General features: G+C 50.6%; 1 protein-coding gene across 4 annotated transcripts in view; it reads left to right on the top strand.

The window, feature by feature from the left end:
• Positions 1-19146, top strand: part of Ctif (cap binding complex dependent translation initiation factor) — a 262595-nt gene that overhangs the window by 77522 nt on the left and 165927 nt on the right. For all 4 annotated transcript variants that reach the window (XM_036205046.1, XM_036205048.1, XM_036205045.1 and 1 more), the window contains exons 4-6: positions 8213-8286; positions 9273-9377; positions 13766-13841. In XM_036205046.1, coding sequence (XP_036060939.1) covers positions 8213-8286; positions 9273-9377; positions 13766-13841 — 255 coding nt within the window. The remainder of the gene's footprint in view (positions 1-8212; positions 8287-9272; positions 9378-13765; positions 13842-19146) is intronic.

The raw sequence follows: 19146 nt of genomic DNA, 5'->3' as shown, positions 1-19146 counted from the left end.
GTTGGAACTCCTGTCCAGTCTAATCCTTCTTTGTGTACTTGTAAGTCTTACATTTTTCTCTGTTGTTCTATACTAAAGTCAGTGCCTTGTGTCAGTCAGTACAGCCAAGATGATGCTGTGTAACAAAAAATGCCAAACCTTAATAACTTCCAACAACCCACTGGAGGCCACCTTGATGGTGCTGGAGGGTGCAGTTGCCTTTTTCTGAGTTAGGGTGTCACTATAAAACCTGGACTGGTCTAGAACTCATGATCTTCTTGCCTCAGCCTCCTGAGCACTGGGATTGCAGGTGTGTGCCACTAGACCTGGCTTAGTAGTTATCATTTTTACCCACCACATGGGAAAAAGAGCTCAGAGGACCTTGCATTGGCAGTTCATGCCACCATCTGGGTGTACAATCTGTTTGGCTATGAGCTGTTGTCCAGTCTTTGAAAGCTACATATCCTCATTCCTGAAAAATCCCCTTTGTCACAGTCAGGGCATCCTTTTGCTTGGAAGTTTGGTTTCCCACCCACTGACCTCTTGCCCTGGCAGAGGTGGCGTCTCAGCAAGCTAGCTGACGTGAAGGTTGAAGTAGATAGAATTCAGTCTTGTAACACGAAAGTGGCCTAGTTTCCATCAGAGGCCATTGCTCATAGCAAGATTCAGAAGAGTCTAAGCAGTGACAAAGGTCAGTGACCAATGCCAGTCTGAGATGCTAAGTCAGCCTCATCAACATTAGGCCCGTGTGGAAAAGACCAGACAAAGGGGATGAAGGCATGAGTCACAGGCAGGGAGAGGGTGTGCAAAGCCCGTATCTGACAAAGAACTTCTAGAACATAGAAGGAACTCTCGAACTCATTAATTATCCCATGAGAAATATATGCAGAGACATTTCCACCAAGGAACTGCAGAAAGGAAATGAGCACGCAAGAGACCTTCCCCACCACTGGCCCTCAAAGAATTGCAAACCAACCCCTGGGACATCACTGTGCTCTCACAGCTTCGAATGCTGCCAAGGATACCGGGGGTGGGGGTGGGGGAAGTTGTAAAGAGATGGTAAGGGATATAAAACACAGCCATTCTACATGTTTGTCAGTCTCATTTAAAGAAAGAAAATGAAACATTTGAGAATAGTGTGATCTGGCACATGTACTCCTGGGTGTGTGTCTCAGAAAAATGAAAACTTATGTTCTCACAGAAACCTGCCCTCAAGTTTATAGAAGCTTTATCTGAGTGGGAAATAGCAATCGCCCTGTGCCGGCTGGTCTATGTCAACCTGACACAAGCTAGGGTCATGTGGAAGGAGGGAGCCTCAGTTGAGAAGATGCCTCCACATAAGCTCCATCTGTAAGGCATTTGCTTAATTAGTGATTGATGGGAGAGGGGCCAGCCTATGGTGGGAGCAGCCATCTCTTGGCTGGTGATCCTGGGTTCTATAAGAAAGCAGACTGAGCAAGCCATGGGGAGCAAGTCAGTAAGCAGCATTCTTCCATGACCTGTGCATTAGCTCCTGCCTCCAGGTTCCTGCCCTGCTTGAGTTCCTGTCCTGACTTCCTTTGATGGTAAACTGTGATGTGCAAGTATAAGCTGAATAAACCCTTTCCTCCCCAGCTTGCTTCTGGTCATAATGTTTTGTTGCAACAATTCTTGTCCCAACTAAGACACAGACCAATTTTTCTTCAGTGGGTGAATAGTCAGATATGATGTGGTGCTTGCCAGTGGGAAGGAGTAGCCTGTGGCCACAACACCCCAGGTGAATCTCCAGGTGATGCTGTGTGGGAAAATCCGGTTCCTTAAAGGGGAATAATCCATGATTCTATTTCTGTCATGTGGACATGCAGAACAGGTAGTTGTGGCTAGAGGATAGAGAGGGAGTAGAGGCAAGGATAGAGATGGGTATGGCCAGAAAGGGGGCCATAGAGGAAGCCCTGCCATAATGGAAATGCCATGTGCCCTGGCTGGATCAGTGTCAGTATCTTGAAGGAAACACCGACTCACACTTTCATGAGTTTCCCTGCAGAGGGAAGCTGGAGTCTGTTTGTATTATTTCCTACAAGTCCATTACAATATCTTTTTCTTACAAGGTCAAACAGCTGTTTAAATACCGCTTAGCCTTTTAAGTATAGAGCCCTGCCTCTTCAGAATCTTCTGTGGCATTTCAGCATTGCTAGCCATTGGGGAAAGGCAAACTGAATCCACAATGCGATGCTGTTGTTCTCCTTCAGAGTGACCAAGGCAAGTGGCAATTCTCAAAGTGGTGGAGAAGACGCATGACACCACTCCCCCCCCCCCCCCCCCCCACCTACCCCCTGCACACCTGCTCTAAGTAGTCCCTGGCCCTGAGATCTCCATTTCTGGCCCAGCCTTCCATGTTTTGAGTCTGGTACCACCAGGAGAGACTCGGACCAGGGTGGAGTTGTTAAGGAAGGCCTCCCTATTCAAGAAGGTGTCTTGGAGGGTGGGATAGTGTTGGGGTGCAGACTATTAACCCCCTCTGCTGGGAGCCTTCTGTGGGACCATGACAATTGTGGGGCCCTACTATTTCAATAGAGGCCTACCAGGTCGCCCGCCAGGAATGGCCTGCAACATGGCTCAGCCTAGAGCAGACATATCATAGCACAGCCCACTTAGAGCCTCAGTCGCATATCCAAAGATGGTGGGAAGCTGGCTTAGGAGGGATAACTGGGCCACAGGCTTCAGCTTGTCTCCACGTCTCCCTGCCCTGTGTGGTTTTAATTTGAGTAGAAAAGGAGCATGGAGAGATGGACAGACAGACAAGAAGCCCCCAAGTGAAAGGAGTAGATGTTCCTTCCCCTGAACTCAGCCCTGTTCTCTGCTCCCGCGCTTCTCCAGTCTCAAAGGCATCTCTGTTGCAAGGGATTAAACGTGCCTGGTCCTTCTGCACTAGCACCTGGGCACTGTCCTTGGTGCTAAATGGTGATGGTCTCGTGTGTGTGTGTGTGTGTGTGTGTGTGTGTGTGTGTGTGTGTGTGTGTGTGTGTGGTGTATGTGTGCATGCATGTGAGGGGGCAGGGTATGTAGGGTGACTGTCTTTGGACCTGGTCTCCTCTCCTCCCTCCACATGGGTCCCCTTTATTCACATCCAAGTCACCCTCAAAAGCCTGCTTTAGTGGCCCGAAAAGTTCTGCATTTGGCCTAGGTGGTGACATTAGGGTCATGCTTATGAAACCTACATCAACTAGCATCTCTCCTTTGTCCTGATGCCTTGCTCCCTCAGGAATTGCCCATCTAGTCTACCTGCTCTAGTGACAGATGGAAAAACTGGTGTCCACGAGGCCAGAGTGACTTGGCTGGAGTCTGGCTTCTCTACTTACATCCCTGAAATCATACTTCCAGCTGAAGATGTGGCTAGCCCAAAGTTGGCAGTTTAGGTACCAGACATGTCATCTCATGGATCTTAGCGATGTGCCACCACAAATTGTTCTTTCCGTTCCTGTGACCCCCTATGGGGGGCAGGGACTGCAGTGTCAGGCCCCTGTGTCCACCCAGAACTTAAATCTATGTTAATGCACTTGTGTGGGCTGTACAGGAGGCTGGGGACATCCTGTCAGCCCCTGGCAACTCTGGGCCTGAGAAGTGAGAAGATCCACTGTGGAAGCTGTGGGGTCACATTCTATGTCAAGAACAGTATGGGATGAGACACTGTGCGGTGCTAAGCCACCAGACTGCTCCTTGTATTTCTCTCTGGTGCTTGGAACCAGGGCCTGTTCAGCCAGCTTCTGGCTAACTGGCAGCACAACACTTGGTCATCCAGGGCCGAGGGTATGGCCGAGGGCAGCCCCCGCTTCTCCATGCAACCTGCTGCAGCAGATATGCTGGGTAAATCCAATAGGCACATCCCCAGCTCTCTAGTTAGAGCGTTATCATCAACATCCCTGATCGTGGGAGGCTCCTCCTGACGTCCTGTGCCCTGTTCAGCTAGGCTCCACCTAATCTCCAAATGCATAGCCTGGAACTGTCATCACTCCCCTCCCCCAATACACACACATCACCAAAACTTGCCACACGCTGGGTATTCAAAGACAACTAGCGCTGTGGCAGCCCACTGCTCTCACTGCCTTGCTCTCCTGTGCACACTCTTTCACGCCTTGCACTTCTAATAATCTACTACATGTTGATTTTTTTCCCTAATTTGTTAACTCTGCATTTTCCATATATTTGATAAGGAGCCTTTTTGTCTATTCCACCCCAAACTATGTTTTGTTTATTTTTGTTTTTCCTTCCCTTTGGTTTTTCAAGACAGGGTTTCTCTATGTAGTCCTGGCTATCCTGGAACTCACTCTGTAGACCAGGCTGGCCTCAGACTCAGAGATCTGCCTGCCTCTGCCTCCCAAGCACTGGGATTAAAAGTGTGTGCCACCACTGCAGGGGGAGGACTATGTTTCTAAAGGCATGTTCTGCACCATTCCAGCTGGACTGCATTTGAACTACCAACACTGCCCTCCAGAGCTATTCTGATGTACACTGGCATCTGAAAGCCAGGGGTTTAATCTTTCTAGAGCACCCCAGGGAACCGTGCTAGAGAACATTCAGGAAGGGATCAGCTCCCACACTGGTATGCACTGCTGTTCTATGTAGTGTCTAAAGGTCCCACAGAGCCACAGGAAAGATGCATATTGAGCTAGACTCACCAGGAGGAAGAGACCTGTGCAGGAAGGGTTGTTGGAGGAAGTGTTCCCTGTGTTTGAGTCTGGGAAGAGCACTCTATGGCAGAGAGGAAAACAGTTCCATGCATTCTTCAACCCAGTATGACCTCCAAGCTACCACAAACAGGATGAAGTCCAAGCCACACAATGTCCCTTCCTATTACCCATGTGGCAACGGGGGAAATGGAGATTTCTGGGAGCCTAGAGGGTTGGACATGAGAAGATGGAGAGATGCTGGGATGAGCCTGACCCTGGGACCTGCCTCTCTGTTCCTAGTGTGACAGTCACTTCTCTGTGCAAGTCCTGGGGTAGGGTGTAGTTGGTTGTTTTTGTTCTTTTGGTCTTTAACACTTTAGGGAGCCCACCATCCAGCTCCCAAATAAATCACATGGAGTCTTATTCTTTCTTATGTATGCCTAGCCTTAGCTTGGCTTATTTCTTGCCAGTGTTTCTTAACTTTAAATTATCCCATTTACCTTTTACCTCTGGGCTTTCACCTTTGTCTACTCCTGTATACCTTTCTTTCTTACTCTGTTGCGGGTTGTGTGGCTGGGTGGCTGGCCCCTGGCATACTCCTTCTTTTTCTCTTGCTCTTTCTCCTTTCCTCCCAGATTTCTCCCTCTATATATTCTCTCTGCCTGCCAGCACCTCCCCATCCTTGCTCCTGCCTTACTATTGGCCATTCAGCTCTTTATTAGACCATCAGGTGTTTTACACAGGCACAGTAACACAGCTTCACAGAGTTAAACAAATGCAACATAAAAAATGCAACATATCTTCGCATCATTAAATAAATGTTCCACAGCATAAACAAATGTAACACATCTTAAAATAATATTCTACAGCAGTAGGGTGGGGCAGCTGTTCCCAGTATGATGTTCCAGAACTCAGGTAGCAGGTGGAGTCTGTCTGCAGCCTCTACCACTTTGCACTTCTCTGACGTCTGTGAGTATTAAGAGGGCTATGAACAGATGATGTATGTGTATGTGCATCTATGTATGGTGTGTGTAGTGTGTATACATATGGTGTATGATGGGTATACATATGGTGTAGTGTGTAGTATATATATATATGGTGTATATGGTATGTGTATATGTATATATATAGTGTATGTGGGTATATGTGGTATATATATGAATGGTGTGTGGGTTATATATGTATGGTGTATGTGGCATATATATGAATAGTATGTGGTATGTATGTGTATGTGGTACATATATGTATAGTATGTGTATATGTATAGTGTGTGTATGTGTGGTATATAATATGCATGGTGTGTGTGGTGTGAATATATAGTGATATGTTGTTGTGTATATATGTCTTAGTTAGGGTTACTATTGTTATGATGAAACACCATGACTGAAGCAAGTTGGGGAGGAAAGGGTTTATTTAACTTACACTTCCACATCACTGTTCATCATCAAAGGAAGTCAGGACAGGAACTCAAACAGGGTAGGATCCTGGAGGCAGGAGCAGATGCAGAGGCCATGGAGGGGAACTGCTTACTGACTTGCTCTTCATGGCTTGCTTAGCCTGTTTTCTTATAGAACCCAGGACCACCAGCTCAGGGATGGCACCACCCACCATGGACTAGACCCTCCCTATCAATTACTAATTAAGAAAATGCTTTATAGGCTTGCCTACAGCTGGATCTTATGGAGGCTCTCTTCTCTCTGATGACTCTAGCTTTGTATCAAATAGACATAAAACTAGCCAGCACAATATATATAACATATCTGTAGTATGTTTGACATGTGTAGTTTGTGTATATATAGCCTGTATGTGGGATGTATGTGTGTGTGTGTTGCATGTGATGTATAAGTATATGGTGTATGTGATATGTATATATGATAGTATGGCATATTTATGTGGGATGTGTGTGGTATCTATATGTACATTGTATGTAGTATGTATGCATATACAATCATGGACTACATAATGAAGTTTCAGCCAGCAGCAGACTGCATGTACCACACTGGGCCCATAAGATGGTAGTAAAAAAAATTTCTTGTTACCTAGCAACGTCCTAGTCATGGTTTTGTCACGGCACAAGGCGTTAGTCACAGCGTTGTGACAGTGCCTTTGCTTTGGTGCCCAAATCACAGCCCAGGTCATGCTGCACTGTCACTGAGTATGGGTCACACACCAGCTTTGTGGGCAGGGCTCATGGCTCCTCCTCCTCTGTGTGGTGTCAGGAGCGGCTGAGGTACCTATGGTCACGCCCCTTTCCAGGGGAGCTAGTGGCTCTGAGTCATGGTGGGTCCTGGGATGGACTAGTCTTCATGGATGATCAGTAGGTTGGTCCTGCAGAGAGGACCCGAGAATGAAGGCCGGGACAGCACCAGGCAACTAAGAACGAGTCACAGCACACCTAAAGACAAGCCAAGTGTCCTGTTGTCCAGTTCAGCAGATTTTCACAAACTGAACATCCAGACCAAATAGGACATTTGGTCGGGTTTCTTTGGTGTCCCCTTGCATATGAGTTCTGTAGCCCCAGCTTAGTTTTTCTGTCCTAAAACTCCGTAAGTCACATGACATGGCCAGTACTCTCTTGTCTGTGTTCCTTTCTCCACCATGTCCGTGGGGTTTGCTTGTACAGTCACGTGTTGCTTTTGTTTGTTTGGTCTCACTGCTGGGTGACATTCCAGGCTGTGAACATAGCAGCTGTTCTGGGTGGCCAGCTGTCGGCAGGCATGTGGGTGGCTCCCCTCAGCACAATGGTGAAGGTGCTGCTGTATTCTCGTGTGGTCACGCCTAGGGACATCTGTAAACATTTCTGATGTAAACACTGGTTTACACGTAGGGATGAGTTCCTGTGTCTCAGACCTGCATGATATTGAACACTAGGTAAGGTTGGGGGGAACTGATGAAGGGCACCAGAATAAAGTTAAAGGTTGGAGGGTTTTGTTGGGGGTGATCAGCACCCAGAGGGCAGTGACACCAAATCATAGAAACAGCACCAAGTAAAGCGTGTTCTGTCTACAGGGTGAGTCATGTAGGAGGCCTCCAAGGCTGCAGCCTGCAGTGGTGAAACATAAGAATTGCAGTTGCTGGGGCAGCCTTGGTCTGTGGGGCTTCTCAGGAGGCAATGCTTAAATATTTAAAAAGCTCACTCCTACATGGATGCTTCAGCATGCCTGGCTTTTTTGGATCCCACGGCCAGGGAGAAACCATTGTCGTCAGGCAGGCAGTGATGATGAAGGCCCATACAGTCATACAGAGTGCCTGCTGGGTACTGAGGCGTTGAGAAGGGACCACAAGCTTCGGCAGCAGAGATGCAGGCATGCCGGCTCCTGAATGCACGCCTCTGTGGAACACCATCCCAGTGAGGGTCTGTGTGAGGGAGGAGGTCTGCAGTGGTCCCCTGGACCCCCTGATGCTCCTGCTGGGACACTCTCTTAGGTGGCTCACTCCTGGCTCCACCCATGCAGGCTGGCTGGCCTTAGGTGGCAAAGAGGGCCCTGCAGCCCTCTCAGGCTTAGACCTAGGGTGGGCCTCTACCCAGTTGTTTTCAGTGTCCTGGCCCAGACAGTAATGCCAGCGCCTCACCTTGTCTCTTCCAGAATGGAAACAAAGACAACTCTCTAGACATGCTGGGCACAGATATCTGGGCTGCCAACACCTTTGATTCCTTCAGGTAACTTCCTTCTTTCTCTGTGGTGTCCAGTGCTGGCCAGGGCCTCCTGCCGCTTCAGGGCTTATGGGGCAGGTTCAGTAGGGAAACAGAGAAATAGGGGTGTAGGGGAGGGGGTCCACTAACACGGAGAAGAACGAGAGAGCATCCAAGAAAGGAAGAGGCGAAGGGCAAAAGGAAGACAGGAAGACTGAAGGGGAGGGAGAGAGCAGGGGAGTGACGGGGAGGCTGGCTGCGGAGGCTGGCAGCGTGGAAGGAAGAAGGGGCACAGAAGCTGAGATGTAGACCCCCACCCTTAGCACGTGACAGTCTACAGAAAAGGGGAAACTGGGCTCTGTAGCTCAGTGGTAGAGTGTCTGCAAGGCACACGTGAGGTTTGCTCCTCAGCAACACACACGAAAGGAGGGCTGACTGGTTCAGACCGTAGAAGGCTCCTGATGGTGCTTGGCATTAGGCAGGACTCCTCAGGACAAGGGGCAGACCCTGGTTGTGGTACTTACCACCCTTGTCAGGTAGTGTCCTCGGGCCAGTCTTTAGTCATCTCTGCCCCATCCCCTGAGCTGCCCAACTCTGGGCACACTGCAGGCCTGTCTGGCCCGAGTATAGACTCTCTCCAGCATGGCAAGGCTCTTAGGGTGGGAACTGGGGAGCCGGGCCCTGCCTCCCCACCTCTGCTCACCCTCTCCAGAGCACCGTTGTGTGTTCTGGTGACAGATTTCTGTCCTTTTCCTCTTTCCAGCCCTTCTTAAATGTAGGCATGAAACAAGCTGGGCTATCGTGGGGACCCCTGCAGAGGGGCAGCCAGTCCACATGCGTGTCTGGGGAGCATGAAGTTTCCCACAACAGAACTGAAAGGCGAAGGCCTGACACCTTCCTTTCCATTCCAGATGGGTCTAAACAGGCCGCTGCCCTCAGGGGTGGGTGCCCTCCTCTCCCCACCCACTGAGCCTCCTGTCTTACACGTGTCTTCTCCCTCCCCCCCTCTTTAGTGGTGCCACCTGGGACCTGCAGCCGGAAAAGCTGGACTTCACCCAGTTCCATCGGAAGGTCCGCCACACACCCAAGCAGTCCCTGCCACATATTGACAGAGATGGGTAAGGACACCCCGGAGGGCCTCTCACAGGGAGGGGAAGGAGGTGTAGGGACAGGGCTTGTTCCACTGCACAGGAGAAATGGGGTGAATCCCTGTCCCAGGTGCTCTTCCCTCCCAGCCCTAGGACCGCAGGTTCACTGGCTTTTCTAGAGAATCCCTCTGTCCTCCCCACCAGCCCATCTGCCCAGCTCCTGTGCGACACTGCATGTCTCTTGGTAAGTAGCTGGCAGGTCTCCAACTGGGGCATCTGGGAGACTTACATGAACAGCAGAAAAGGACCCACCCCGAGGCTCGCCTTCAGGAGGTCTGGGGTTCCTTCCCTCCCAGCCATGTCCAACCTGGGATTAGTGGACAGCTTGCAGCTGTGTGCAGACAAGCCAAGGAGAGCTGTGAATGGAGGCTCCATTCAAAACTGTAAACGCCCTTAAAACATTATGAGGTGTGCTGTGATTCTTCTGGACATTGAGTTCAAGGCTCTCGGGCTTCCGCTGTCTAGACGACTCTGTGGTGCCTCAGTGTCGAAGAGTTAGCCACATCCAGTAGGCTGGAGATTTGGACTTTACACAAGCTCCCGGGGAGATGCTGACGCTGCCTGTCTGTTCAGGAGCCCCGTTTTGGGAACCGGTCTCAGAGTAGCCTTCATCCTGGCCTGTCTCACCCTCGTTGGCTCCAGGAACAAGTATTGCCTCACTTTTAAAAGGTAGTCTCAGGGCCTGGGCTGCCCTCAGGACGCTTGTGTGGTCCCAGTCAGATATAGGTGTGGGACAAACAGTGTTGCTTCATTTTAGTTTTTTTTTTTTTTTTAAAGTCGTTTTTTATAGAGATAAAATTCATGTCATGATAAAAAAAAAATCAACCACTTTCAACCACGCCGTTCAGCGACATTGAGCGTGTTTACAATGTTCTGCAATCACCTGTGTTCTGTCGCCCCAGGACAATGTGGTTGCTCCTAGTCACACCTTCATGTCCAGACCCCACCCTCAGCCCCAGACAACCACCTCTCTGCTGTCTGTGTCTGTGAATTCGTTTTCCTGAGTATTGTGGAAATGGAATCGTTGTGTCCCTTTCTCTCTGTTGCCCTCCAGTGTTTCAAGGTTTGTTCACAAGCATCAGTGAAATGGGCCGTTCCTTTTTGTAGCTGAATAATGATCCATGGCATCAGCTATTCTATTAGTTTACACATTCATCTATTAGTGAATATTTGGGCTCTCTCCTTTGCGCTTTTAAGAAAACTTCTGCTCGGGACATTCCATTCCTGTGCACATATGTGTCTAAGTCCCTGCTTGTGGGATTGCTCGGTCACACAGGAACTGTGTGTCACTTTTTCAGGAAATATAAAGTGTTCCCAAAGATGCTTTTTACATTCTCATTAGCAGCATAAAGGAGTTCCAACTTTTCCCATCCTCAGCCTCACTTGCTTCCCACTTTGGGGGTCATTTTTATCGTTACTGTTTTCTTTGCTTTTCCTCCAATTCTTGCTGCCCACTCCTGTCTCCCGGTTACCCTCCCCCTAAAATAACTGACATTATGGGATGTCTTACTGTAATGCTCAGGGGCCTCAGGCAGCTGCTCTGCCCCCTGCCACCCTTAGAGGCCCTTCCTCTTAGTCACACAGGTCTCCCTGTGGGGGTACTGAGCCAGGAACCTGGGAGAGGTGATGGTCTCACCCCATTTTAGAAGCAAGAGAAATGGTTTTCAGAAAGGGTTAAGTAAAATACCCACAAAATGAGCTGAAAATGGGGCCCTCTGGAGTACCTAAGGAGTACTTCAGAGATATCTCCTGGGTAGCTCCAGTCCCTCCAGTGTCCCCTGGGAGCAGCATGTCCTGTGATACCAGTGAGAAAACTAAGCCTCGGGAAATCTAGGTGATAGTGACACCTTAGGCTGAGTAGGGAATGCACCGGTCAGCTTCCCTCACTGAGATGAGCAGCCTTATCACGAGCAGGTTGCTTGGAGGAAGTGACTAGCGGTCGCACAGGAGTGATTGTTCTCTGCCGAGCATCACTGTCCTGTCTAAAGCCAGAGGACCAGGCCACCCCTGGTCACCAGCTGTGGGCCCTGCTTCCTTCACTAAGATCACCACGCAGCAGAAGCTGGCTCGACTTTCTAGGGGTGGGCACCCAGCCCTAGACCCATCCTGCCACTCAGTGTTCATGGGCAGTGCCCTGTGGCCACCTTGTGGCTAGGATAGGATCCCTGCCCCCTTAGCCTCGCCTGGTGAAGAAGGAGGGAGTCCACGTGTCCAGCCACTGCAGCCTCCCTCACACACAGGTTGCCAAGGCTTCCCACAGCCCGTGTTTCCATAGAGGGACAGAACTGGAGCGGGCCGTTGCCTTGGCAACCCCACTGGCAGCAGTGACTCAGCTGGTCTGCAGCCACCATCTGCCTGCCACACCTGCAGGTTTACAGGAAGTTTGGCCCCGATCGGGCAGGCTAGGGGTCAGAGCTGGCCCCTGTGCGCTGCCCACTGCGGATCTCAGATTGCTAATGTGAGAAGCAAAGGCCAGACCCATACTTGTTCAATGGAATCCATCTGTCCCGGGCTCCTCGCCCAGCTCCATCTGAGAGTTCAGTTCCCAGGCATGTTTTACCCACTTGAGGTCGTGGAGGGTGGGGTCAGCCATTCTAGTGGGCCCAGTTCCCCAGTATCTACTTCAACATCTATGGCCTGTTCATGGTGCACAGTGGGTGCTTTCAAAGGACCAGCGCATCACTGTCAGGCAGATTGATTAGTCCCAAGATGGCCACATGGTCCAGGGCTTTCTCTGCCTCCCCACTGTGGGCCTGAGCTTTCTTGTCTCAACTTATACCTGTCACCTCCTCATGCCTCCTCTGCTCCATGTCCACCTGCCTAAGCCTGGACTATGCCAGGTACTCCTCCGGCACCCTCTCCCCTCCACACATACCTTGCTCTCCAGCAAAATGCAGCCTGAACCCCAGCTTTTAGCATAACGGATTTGAACTCGTGGCTTTACTGCGCCTCCCACTCACTGTCCTGGGACCTTCTTCCCCATTCTCTCAGACAGTCCTCCTTCCTACCCTCTGCCCATTGGCTCTGCACCCTGCCCCACTGTGTTCCTGCAGCACTGCCTTTGGCCACAGTTCCATGGGGCTATCTCCTACCATTTCCCCTGCTTGTTGAACCTAAGTGCCAGGCTAGACCCCCAGCTTGGCATTGACATGCCTGATGAAGAAAAGAAGGTCTAATAGAGACCAAGTTCTGATCCTTGTTTTCTTCCCCCCCAAGTCTTTGCTAGTGTGGCCTGCCAGGTTTCTTTCTGTCTGGGTCCCCGGGCTTTTCGGGCCACTTTTGGGACACTTGTGTCATGCTGCCCCCTAGTGGATGTCAAGCTCACAGCCCTAGGAGGTGAGTTTCCAAACGACTCTTACCAAGCAAGAGCCCTAAGGTCTGGAACCACATCTGGATGGTTTCCCTTGACAGGAAACCAGACGCGATGGTAGGCAAATATTTAAACAAACGAAAAAAAAAATGCCTCTGGAATTTGAATTGCATTAACCCTGAAGCTGGAGGTGGTACCCACCGGGAGCCTCAGAAATGAGAAACATGCCCGAGGCTGGGCCAGCCTCTGAATCTAGGCTCTGAATTGTTCTCCTCCCTACCTGCCCCTCTGCCCCGCAACAGCACGGTCATAGTGGAAGTGGCTGTGGCAGTGGGGACACACTTATGTTGTTATCATTTTAATCCACTAACTAGGTTATGATGTTAGGCACTGTTATCATCCCCATTTTCCAAATGAAGAGACAGGTATGAGAAAGTTAAGTGATTCACACTGAGTCCCGCAGGACGGGATGCAGCTGGAGTCCAGACTCTTGCAGTCTGCCACTAGAAGCTGCACCTTTATGTGCACAAAAAGTTAGAGCTTTGGGGAGTGCGTCGGGCCAGCCTCTCCAGCCTGCAGGCTCACCCATCCACAGAGGCCCTGAATACAGAAGACCAGTATAGCCCAGTGGCTGGTTTTACAGGCCTGGACACAAACAAAAGGAAAGAAGCTATGCTGAGGTTTCTGCCAACCCCTGCCTGCCTCCTGTGTGACCCTGAGAGAGTTACTTGGTCTCTCTGTTCACTGATTTTTTTTTTTTCCTTTGGTGCAATGGCCAAAAGAGCTGGCATTTTCAGGAATTGTGCGGATGTGGGGATGTTCATTGGTCGGGAGCTTAGCCACTATGCCTAGAAAGGAGGCTGTCCGTGGGTTCGTCTCTTCAAATGCATGTTACATGAGGGCTAGAGGAATCCACCTCTGGGGCCCTTTCCTTAGGTGGGACTCTTGAGGGATAGCAAAGCCATGCCCGACCCTCCTCTCCTGCCAGGCAAGGATAAGGGTGCAGGTAAACTGTACTTCTGATACCTTCCTGTCTTTTGTGATCTAGGTGTGGCAAAGGGAAGCTGGAAGACGGGGATGGCATCAACCTGAATGACATTGAGAAGGTCCTCCCAACCTGGCAGGTAGGTCCTCAGTCTGGCTGCCTGGGCACTCCTGCTGGGCCCTTGCTCCAGCTGGTGGTGCGCTGCCTGGGCCATGGGAGCAGGTAGGTAGAATGGGGACTCGCCTTGGACCAGCTGTCCCATGGACAGTGTTTGTGGCAGCCCACCTTGGTGACACCGTAAGGACAGGCCTCTGTCCCTTGAATGAAGGGGACTCGTGCTGGCCACTGCCCCAGCTTGGAAGTTGGTTCCTTGGCCTGGCAGTGCAGCAGGTGAGCGTCCTGCAGCGCACTCACATGGGCGGCAGATCTGCAGAGTGTCTGATGTGGCTTCTGACAAAGGAAGTTCTCCTGCCAGCCCCCGGTGCCTGATGTGCTGGCTGATTTTGCCCTTGGTGTGGGTCCTTTACCAGAACGGGTCCAAGCCCCAAGACAAAGAGCTGAGTGGGCTCAGGTCGAGAGATGCCAATCATTTGAGACTTCAGAGGAAATGGCAGGGACCTGGCTGTTCCACAGATGGGCAGCTAGAGGCATAACCCCCAGAAAGGGACTGGAGAGTGGTGGCCTGCCACCCCTCTACCATGGCACCCGCTCTTCTCACCCCAAATCTCTTTCTCTGTTTTGCTTTCATTCATCACACTTCCTTATCTCTGTCCTGTGTCTGGTCTGTCCTCTCTGCCCTGCCTCGGAGCCTGTCACTGAGAGAGGCAGGAAGTCCACAGTGTACAGCCCCGGCACTTGAGTGAGAGTGGCTAGCAGGAGCTGCTTCCCCCCTCTTTCTTGCTCTGGGTTTACTGAGTTTCTTAGATCTGGAGTTCGTGGTTTTGTCACATTTGGAAACGTACGTGTGTGTGTGTGTGTCCGTATGTGTGCATGTGTCTCCGTGTGTGTGCGCGCGTGTGTCCGTATGTGTATGTACACACAAGAGTAGACAAAAACCTGTTGCTATCTCTATCCCTCAGTCGCTATCGACTTCACTCTTTGAGACTGTCCCGTGTGCTTTCTCTTACTGGGATAAACGTCCTGACCAAAAGCAGCGTGGGAAGGAAAGAGTTTATTTCAGCTTGCAGCTTACCATCCATTACAAAGGAAGTCGGAGCAGGAACCTGAAAGCATGAACTGATGCAGAGGCCATGGAGGGGTGCTGCTTACTGGCTTGCTCACACCAGCCTGGGGATGGCCCCACCCACAATGGTCCGAGCCCTCCCACATCAATTGTCAATCAAGAAAATGCCCCCACAGACTTGCCCACAGGTCAGTCTGATGGAGGATTTTCCCCAGATGACATAAGCTTTTGTCAAGTTGATTAAAAACGAACAACAACAACAAAAAAAACTAACTCCTCAAGGGAAGAGAGACACTAAGACCCCTCTAGCTCTGCACTCCTCAACAGCCTCTCTTCTCATAGAAGCTCAAGCTATCGTCTCCAGTCTCCTGATCCAGCTCACCTGCCCGGCCTCTGTCCTGGGCTCAGTCTACCCTACCTGCAGTGTAGCTGGGCCCTGTCCCCATCTGCCCGACCCTTCATTCCTGTGCTTTCCCTCTGCCTGGCATCCAGCTCATGCTTTCTCTCCCCTCTGGTCCCCTTGTTCAGGGAGGTCACCTCCCCTATGACACCCTCTCCGATACACAGGGCAAGTCCATCCTCTCAGACCCCCAGACCTCCTCTCACCTCTGCGTGATGGTTCCTGGCCCAGTGTCCCCGCTCACTTACTCGGCAAGAGTCCCTCCCTAGACCAGGACAGTGGAGGACTGTGGCCATATGTCCTTCCTAGCCCAACTCCAGGCCAGATGCACCTGATTATTATTACAACCCCAGTCCTTCTTGAGAGGACGCTGGAGGATGGCTTTCTAGAGGCGTGGCTGACCATCTGGAGGATTCAAATCATGGGAGTTCTATAGTTCCGACACTGAGGCTGTTCCCTTCACCCCCACCCTGCCTCCCAGCTAAGAGGTCCCCACCTACCAGCCTAGCTGTGCTCTGTGGGGTGTGATTTCTGGGATATGGCTTGAAGGTTTTCCCATCATCCCTTGTGTTAGGATTTTATAAGCCACAACACGAGAGTAAACCTTCAAATCTCAGTGGCTTCACACACTCTCCTGGTACTGCTCTAGGGTCGGAGAATCCGTATGTCCTCAGCTTGCTTCCTCGGGGATTCAAGGGTCCAGGTGGGTTCTGTTTGTAGCCCTGCCACCCCCATGGCATCTAGGTAGCCCTGGCAGAAATAAAGAGTAAAGGATTTATGCCCTGGGTCTTAAATGTTTGGTCCTAGAAATATCGCTTCCAGTCACACCCCGCTGACAGTTAGTCACATGCCTATGCTCAACTGTAGCAGAGTGGCGGGGGGGAAGCAGCAGATGCCTCCGCCACCCTTCCTGGTTCTTCCTTCACTCAACTAACACTCACAGGCAGGCGCTTTGCTCCAGCCTTTTAGAGAGAATGTCGTTTGTTCCTCGGGAAGGGCACGGTCCCTTCAAGGAAATGACACGAGTAACAGACTGAGTGCCGCATCATTAAAGCTGTAAATGCCAAGCAGATGCTGGCACCTTGCCCAAGTCAAAGTCCCTTGGGGCAAAGTCTGTGTCCTCTCCCTACAGACACCACCTTCCTCCCCATGTTGCTGCAATTTCCAAAGATCTGGGGCTCCAGAGCAGAGAACCCCAGTAGCTCCAGGCTTAATGCTTGTAGTAGTTCTCCTGGGAGCACTGGGGGTGGGGCGGGGTGCTCAGTTGATCAGCCATGACACTGGTCCCTGGCCCAGCCCCTGTAGCCAAAGCCCAGGACCCCACCCTTGGCAATCCTACCTAGGTATATTTTCACAGTGAGCAGTGCATCCTAGGGGGATCCCCATTACTGGGGATACTGGGGTCTTTGGGCCGGGCCTAAGCCCTTAGAGCTATCCATGGTCTTGGGGTAGCAGGGTAGGCAGGTGTCCATGTCCAGAGATTACCCCAGCTGCAAGAATGGCTCCCCACCCACAAATTGCATTTAGCAAGGGCCATTGTAGGTGAGGTTTGGCTTTGTTCCCCTCCCTTTTATATTTGTATGTGTAGGTCCTGCGGAGATCAGAGGACAATCTCAGGTATCATTCCTCAGGCATTCCTTCTGCCTCCTTTGAGACAGAGTCTCTTGTAAGCCTGATGCTCACATGTTAGACTAGACTGGCTGGCCAATAATCCCAGGAATCCTCCTGTCTCTACCTCCTCAACCCCAGGACTGCGAGTATATGCATTTTACATGGCTTCTGGGGATCACCAACTGAGCCAACCATCTCTCCAAACCCTGCTGATGGCCTAAGAGTTGCCAAGGCCCCTCTTCCTGTGGTAGCAGTAGGAGAGGAAGAGTGGGCGAAAGTTCACCACAGGCTTTCCAGCACCGACGAGCACTTGCTGCTGTGTGGGGGCTGTGTCTAGCATTGCCCTCGACGAGCTCTGCTCAAGTGAGGCACTACATTATGAACTCTGTAGGAGTGAACGGCATGGTCTGCCTGCCGAGTTGCGGTGCAGTGGACCTTCCATTTCCATCCTTAGGGATGATTGTATGCTGCCACTAGAGGGTGTCAGTGCACCACTCTGCCAACTCCTGTCTGGCAGCGTGAGAAACCCTGGTCCCCAGGAGTCAATGGTGTCTTTACAGTCACTCCTTATGAAGACCTGGTGAGCAGATTGTCCCCAAACAGCCCTATTCAGAGTCTAGAGGAGGGTAAGGAAGTAAGGAACACACCACTCAGACCCAAACATCCTCTGCTACGCTAAGGTCTCCAGGAACCTTCAGAACATACGGCTGCTACCCCAGGGTGTCTAAGCATGCTGGGGTTGCAATACTGATGTGGGTTTAGGGAGTTGGAAAGTGTTGACTTCTGCCCTTGGAAGGACAAAAACTGGTAGTCCACTTGAGGAGTCACAGTTCCAGAATCCATAATCTGCGCCACCCAACTTGACCAAGTTCAAATTTAGGTAGAGGAACGAGGCCTGCTCCTCTTGCACACTTTACGTCTGTCCCATCTTGAAGGGAGCCCCAGCCTTGGACTTTTTCACCCCCAAGTATGGTGCCTTGGGGAGCTACTTCCCTTCCTTGCTGGGAGTCTCTGCCCATCCCACCTCGGCCTGCTTAGCAACTCTCATGGAGAGACACCACCCAGACATGCTGTCCGTCTGCTCTCTAGGGAGGCCCAGGGTCTCCTTGGTTTTCCTCACATTCCCTGGGCACAGACAGGAGCCTCACAATCTTATGGAATGCGTTTGTGTCTTCTGCAAAACCCCAGTAGAAAAACATCATTAGTTGGTACATCTGATGTCCGGCCCAAGTTTTTCCTATCCAGATATTGTTCGTGTGTGTTTAGTTTTTTTGTTTGGTTTTGTTTTGTTGTTTGGGGGGGCTTGTTTTGTTTTTTTGTTTTGTTTTGTTCTTTGTTTTTGTTTTTTTGAGATAAGTCTCATTCTATAGACCAAACTAACTTCAAACTTACATCATTTTACCTCTTCTGCCTCTGGAGTGCTGGGGTTATAGTCATGTTTCCTTGGATTCTGCATCAGGCAAATGATACGCCGTCTGTGATTTATTTGGCAATAGGGATGGCAGTATGCCTTACTTTCTTGTTTTGTGCTTCTGTTAAGAAATCTGTAAACTAAATTTGTAAACCATGCCTGTCAATGATCAGTAGTTGTCTCTGACCTCTGGTGACGGAGCTGGCTTAGGGGAAGTAGGCCCGGCATGCCAGGAAAGTTCTGCACTACTAAGTCAAGTGGAATGTCTTGCCTCATGGATGTGTCCTCCCTATGGAGGACCCCCAAAGGCCCAAGGGACATGAAGTAGCCTTTTGACCTCAGGAGAATGTGTCTAAAGCATTCCTTCATACAAAGCCTAGAGAGGTCAGGAGACACAGAGGAAGGAGGACAGTAACTAGTGGTAAGGGTAAGCTCTTAGATTCTTCCTTACCAGGCATCAGATAAAGACTGGATGAGAATTATACACTCACCACACCCCCTAGGAACCCGAGGGACCATCAGCCTCCCATGAAATGATAACCAAGAATTGCCCTGACTCATCTGTAATTGGCACAAACAAAAAAAAAAAAAAAAAAAAAAAAGTGTGAGTCAAGAGCTGCCTCCTTCCTCCAGCAGGTGGCGCTATTGCTATATGATAATAGGATATGGATTGGCATTGCATCTGGAGTGGCTGTAGCCAAGTCTCCAACCCTCCAGATGGGAAAGAGTGACTATCATCCCCTAGGGCTAGGTTGTCTCTCTTGCCAAGTCTTCTGGAAACTTCTGGGATCTGTGAACTCATAGGCATAGGATTAGTAAAACATCCCAAAATGTCCAGG

This window comes from Onychomys torridus, chromosome 13 (genome assembly GCF_903995425.1).
Source record: "Onychomys torridus chromosome 13, mOncTor1.1, whole genome shotgun sequence".
NCBI classification, from domain to species: Eukaryota; Metazoa; Chordata; class Mammalia; order Rodentia; family Cricetidae; genus Onychomys; species Onychomys torridus.
This window is presented reverse-complemented; position numbering and strand designations above follow the sequence as displayed.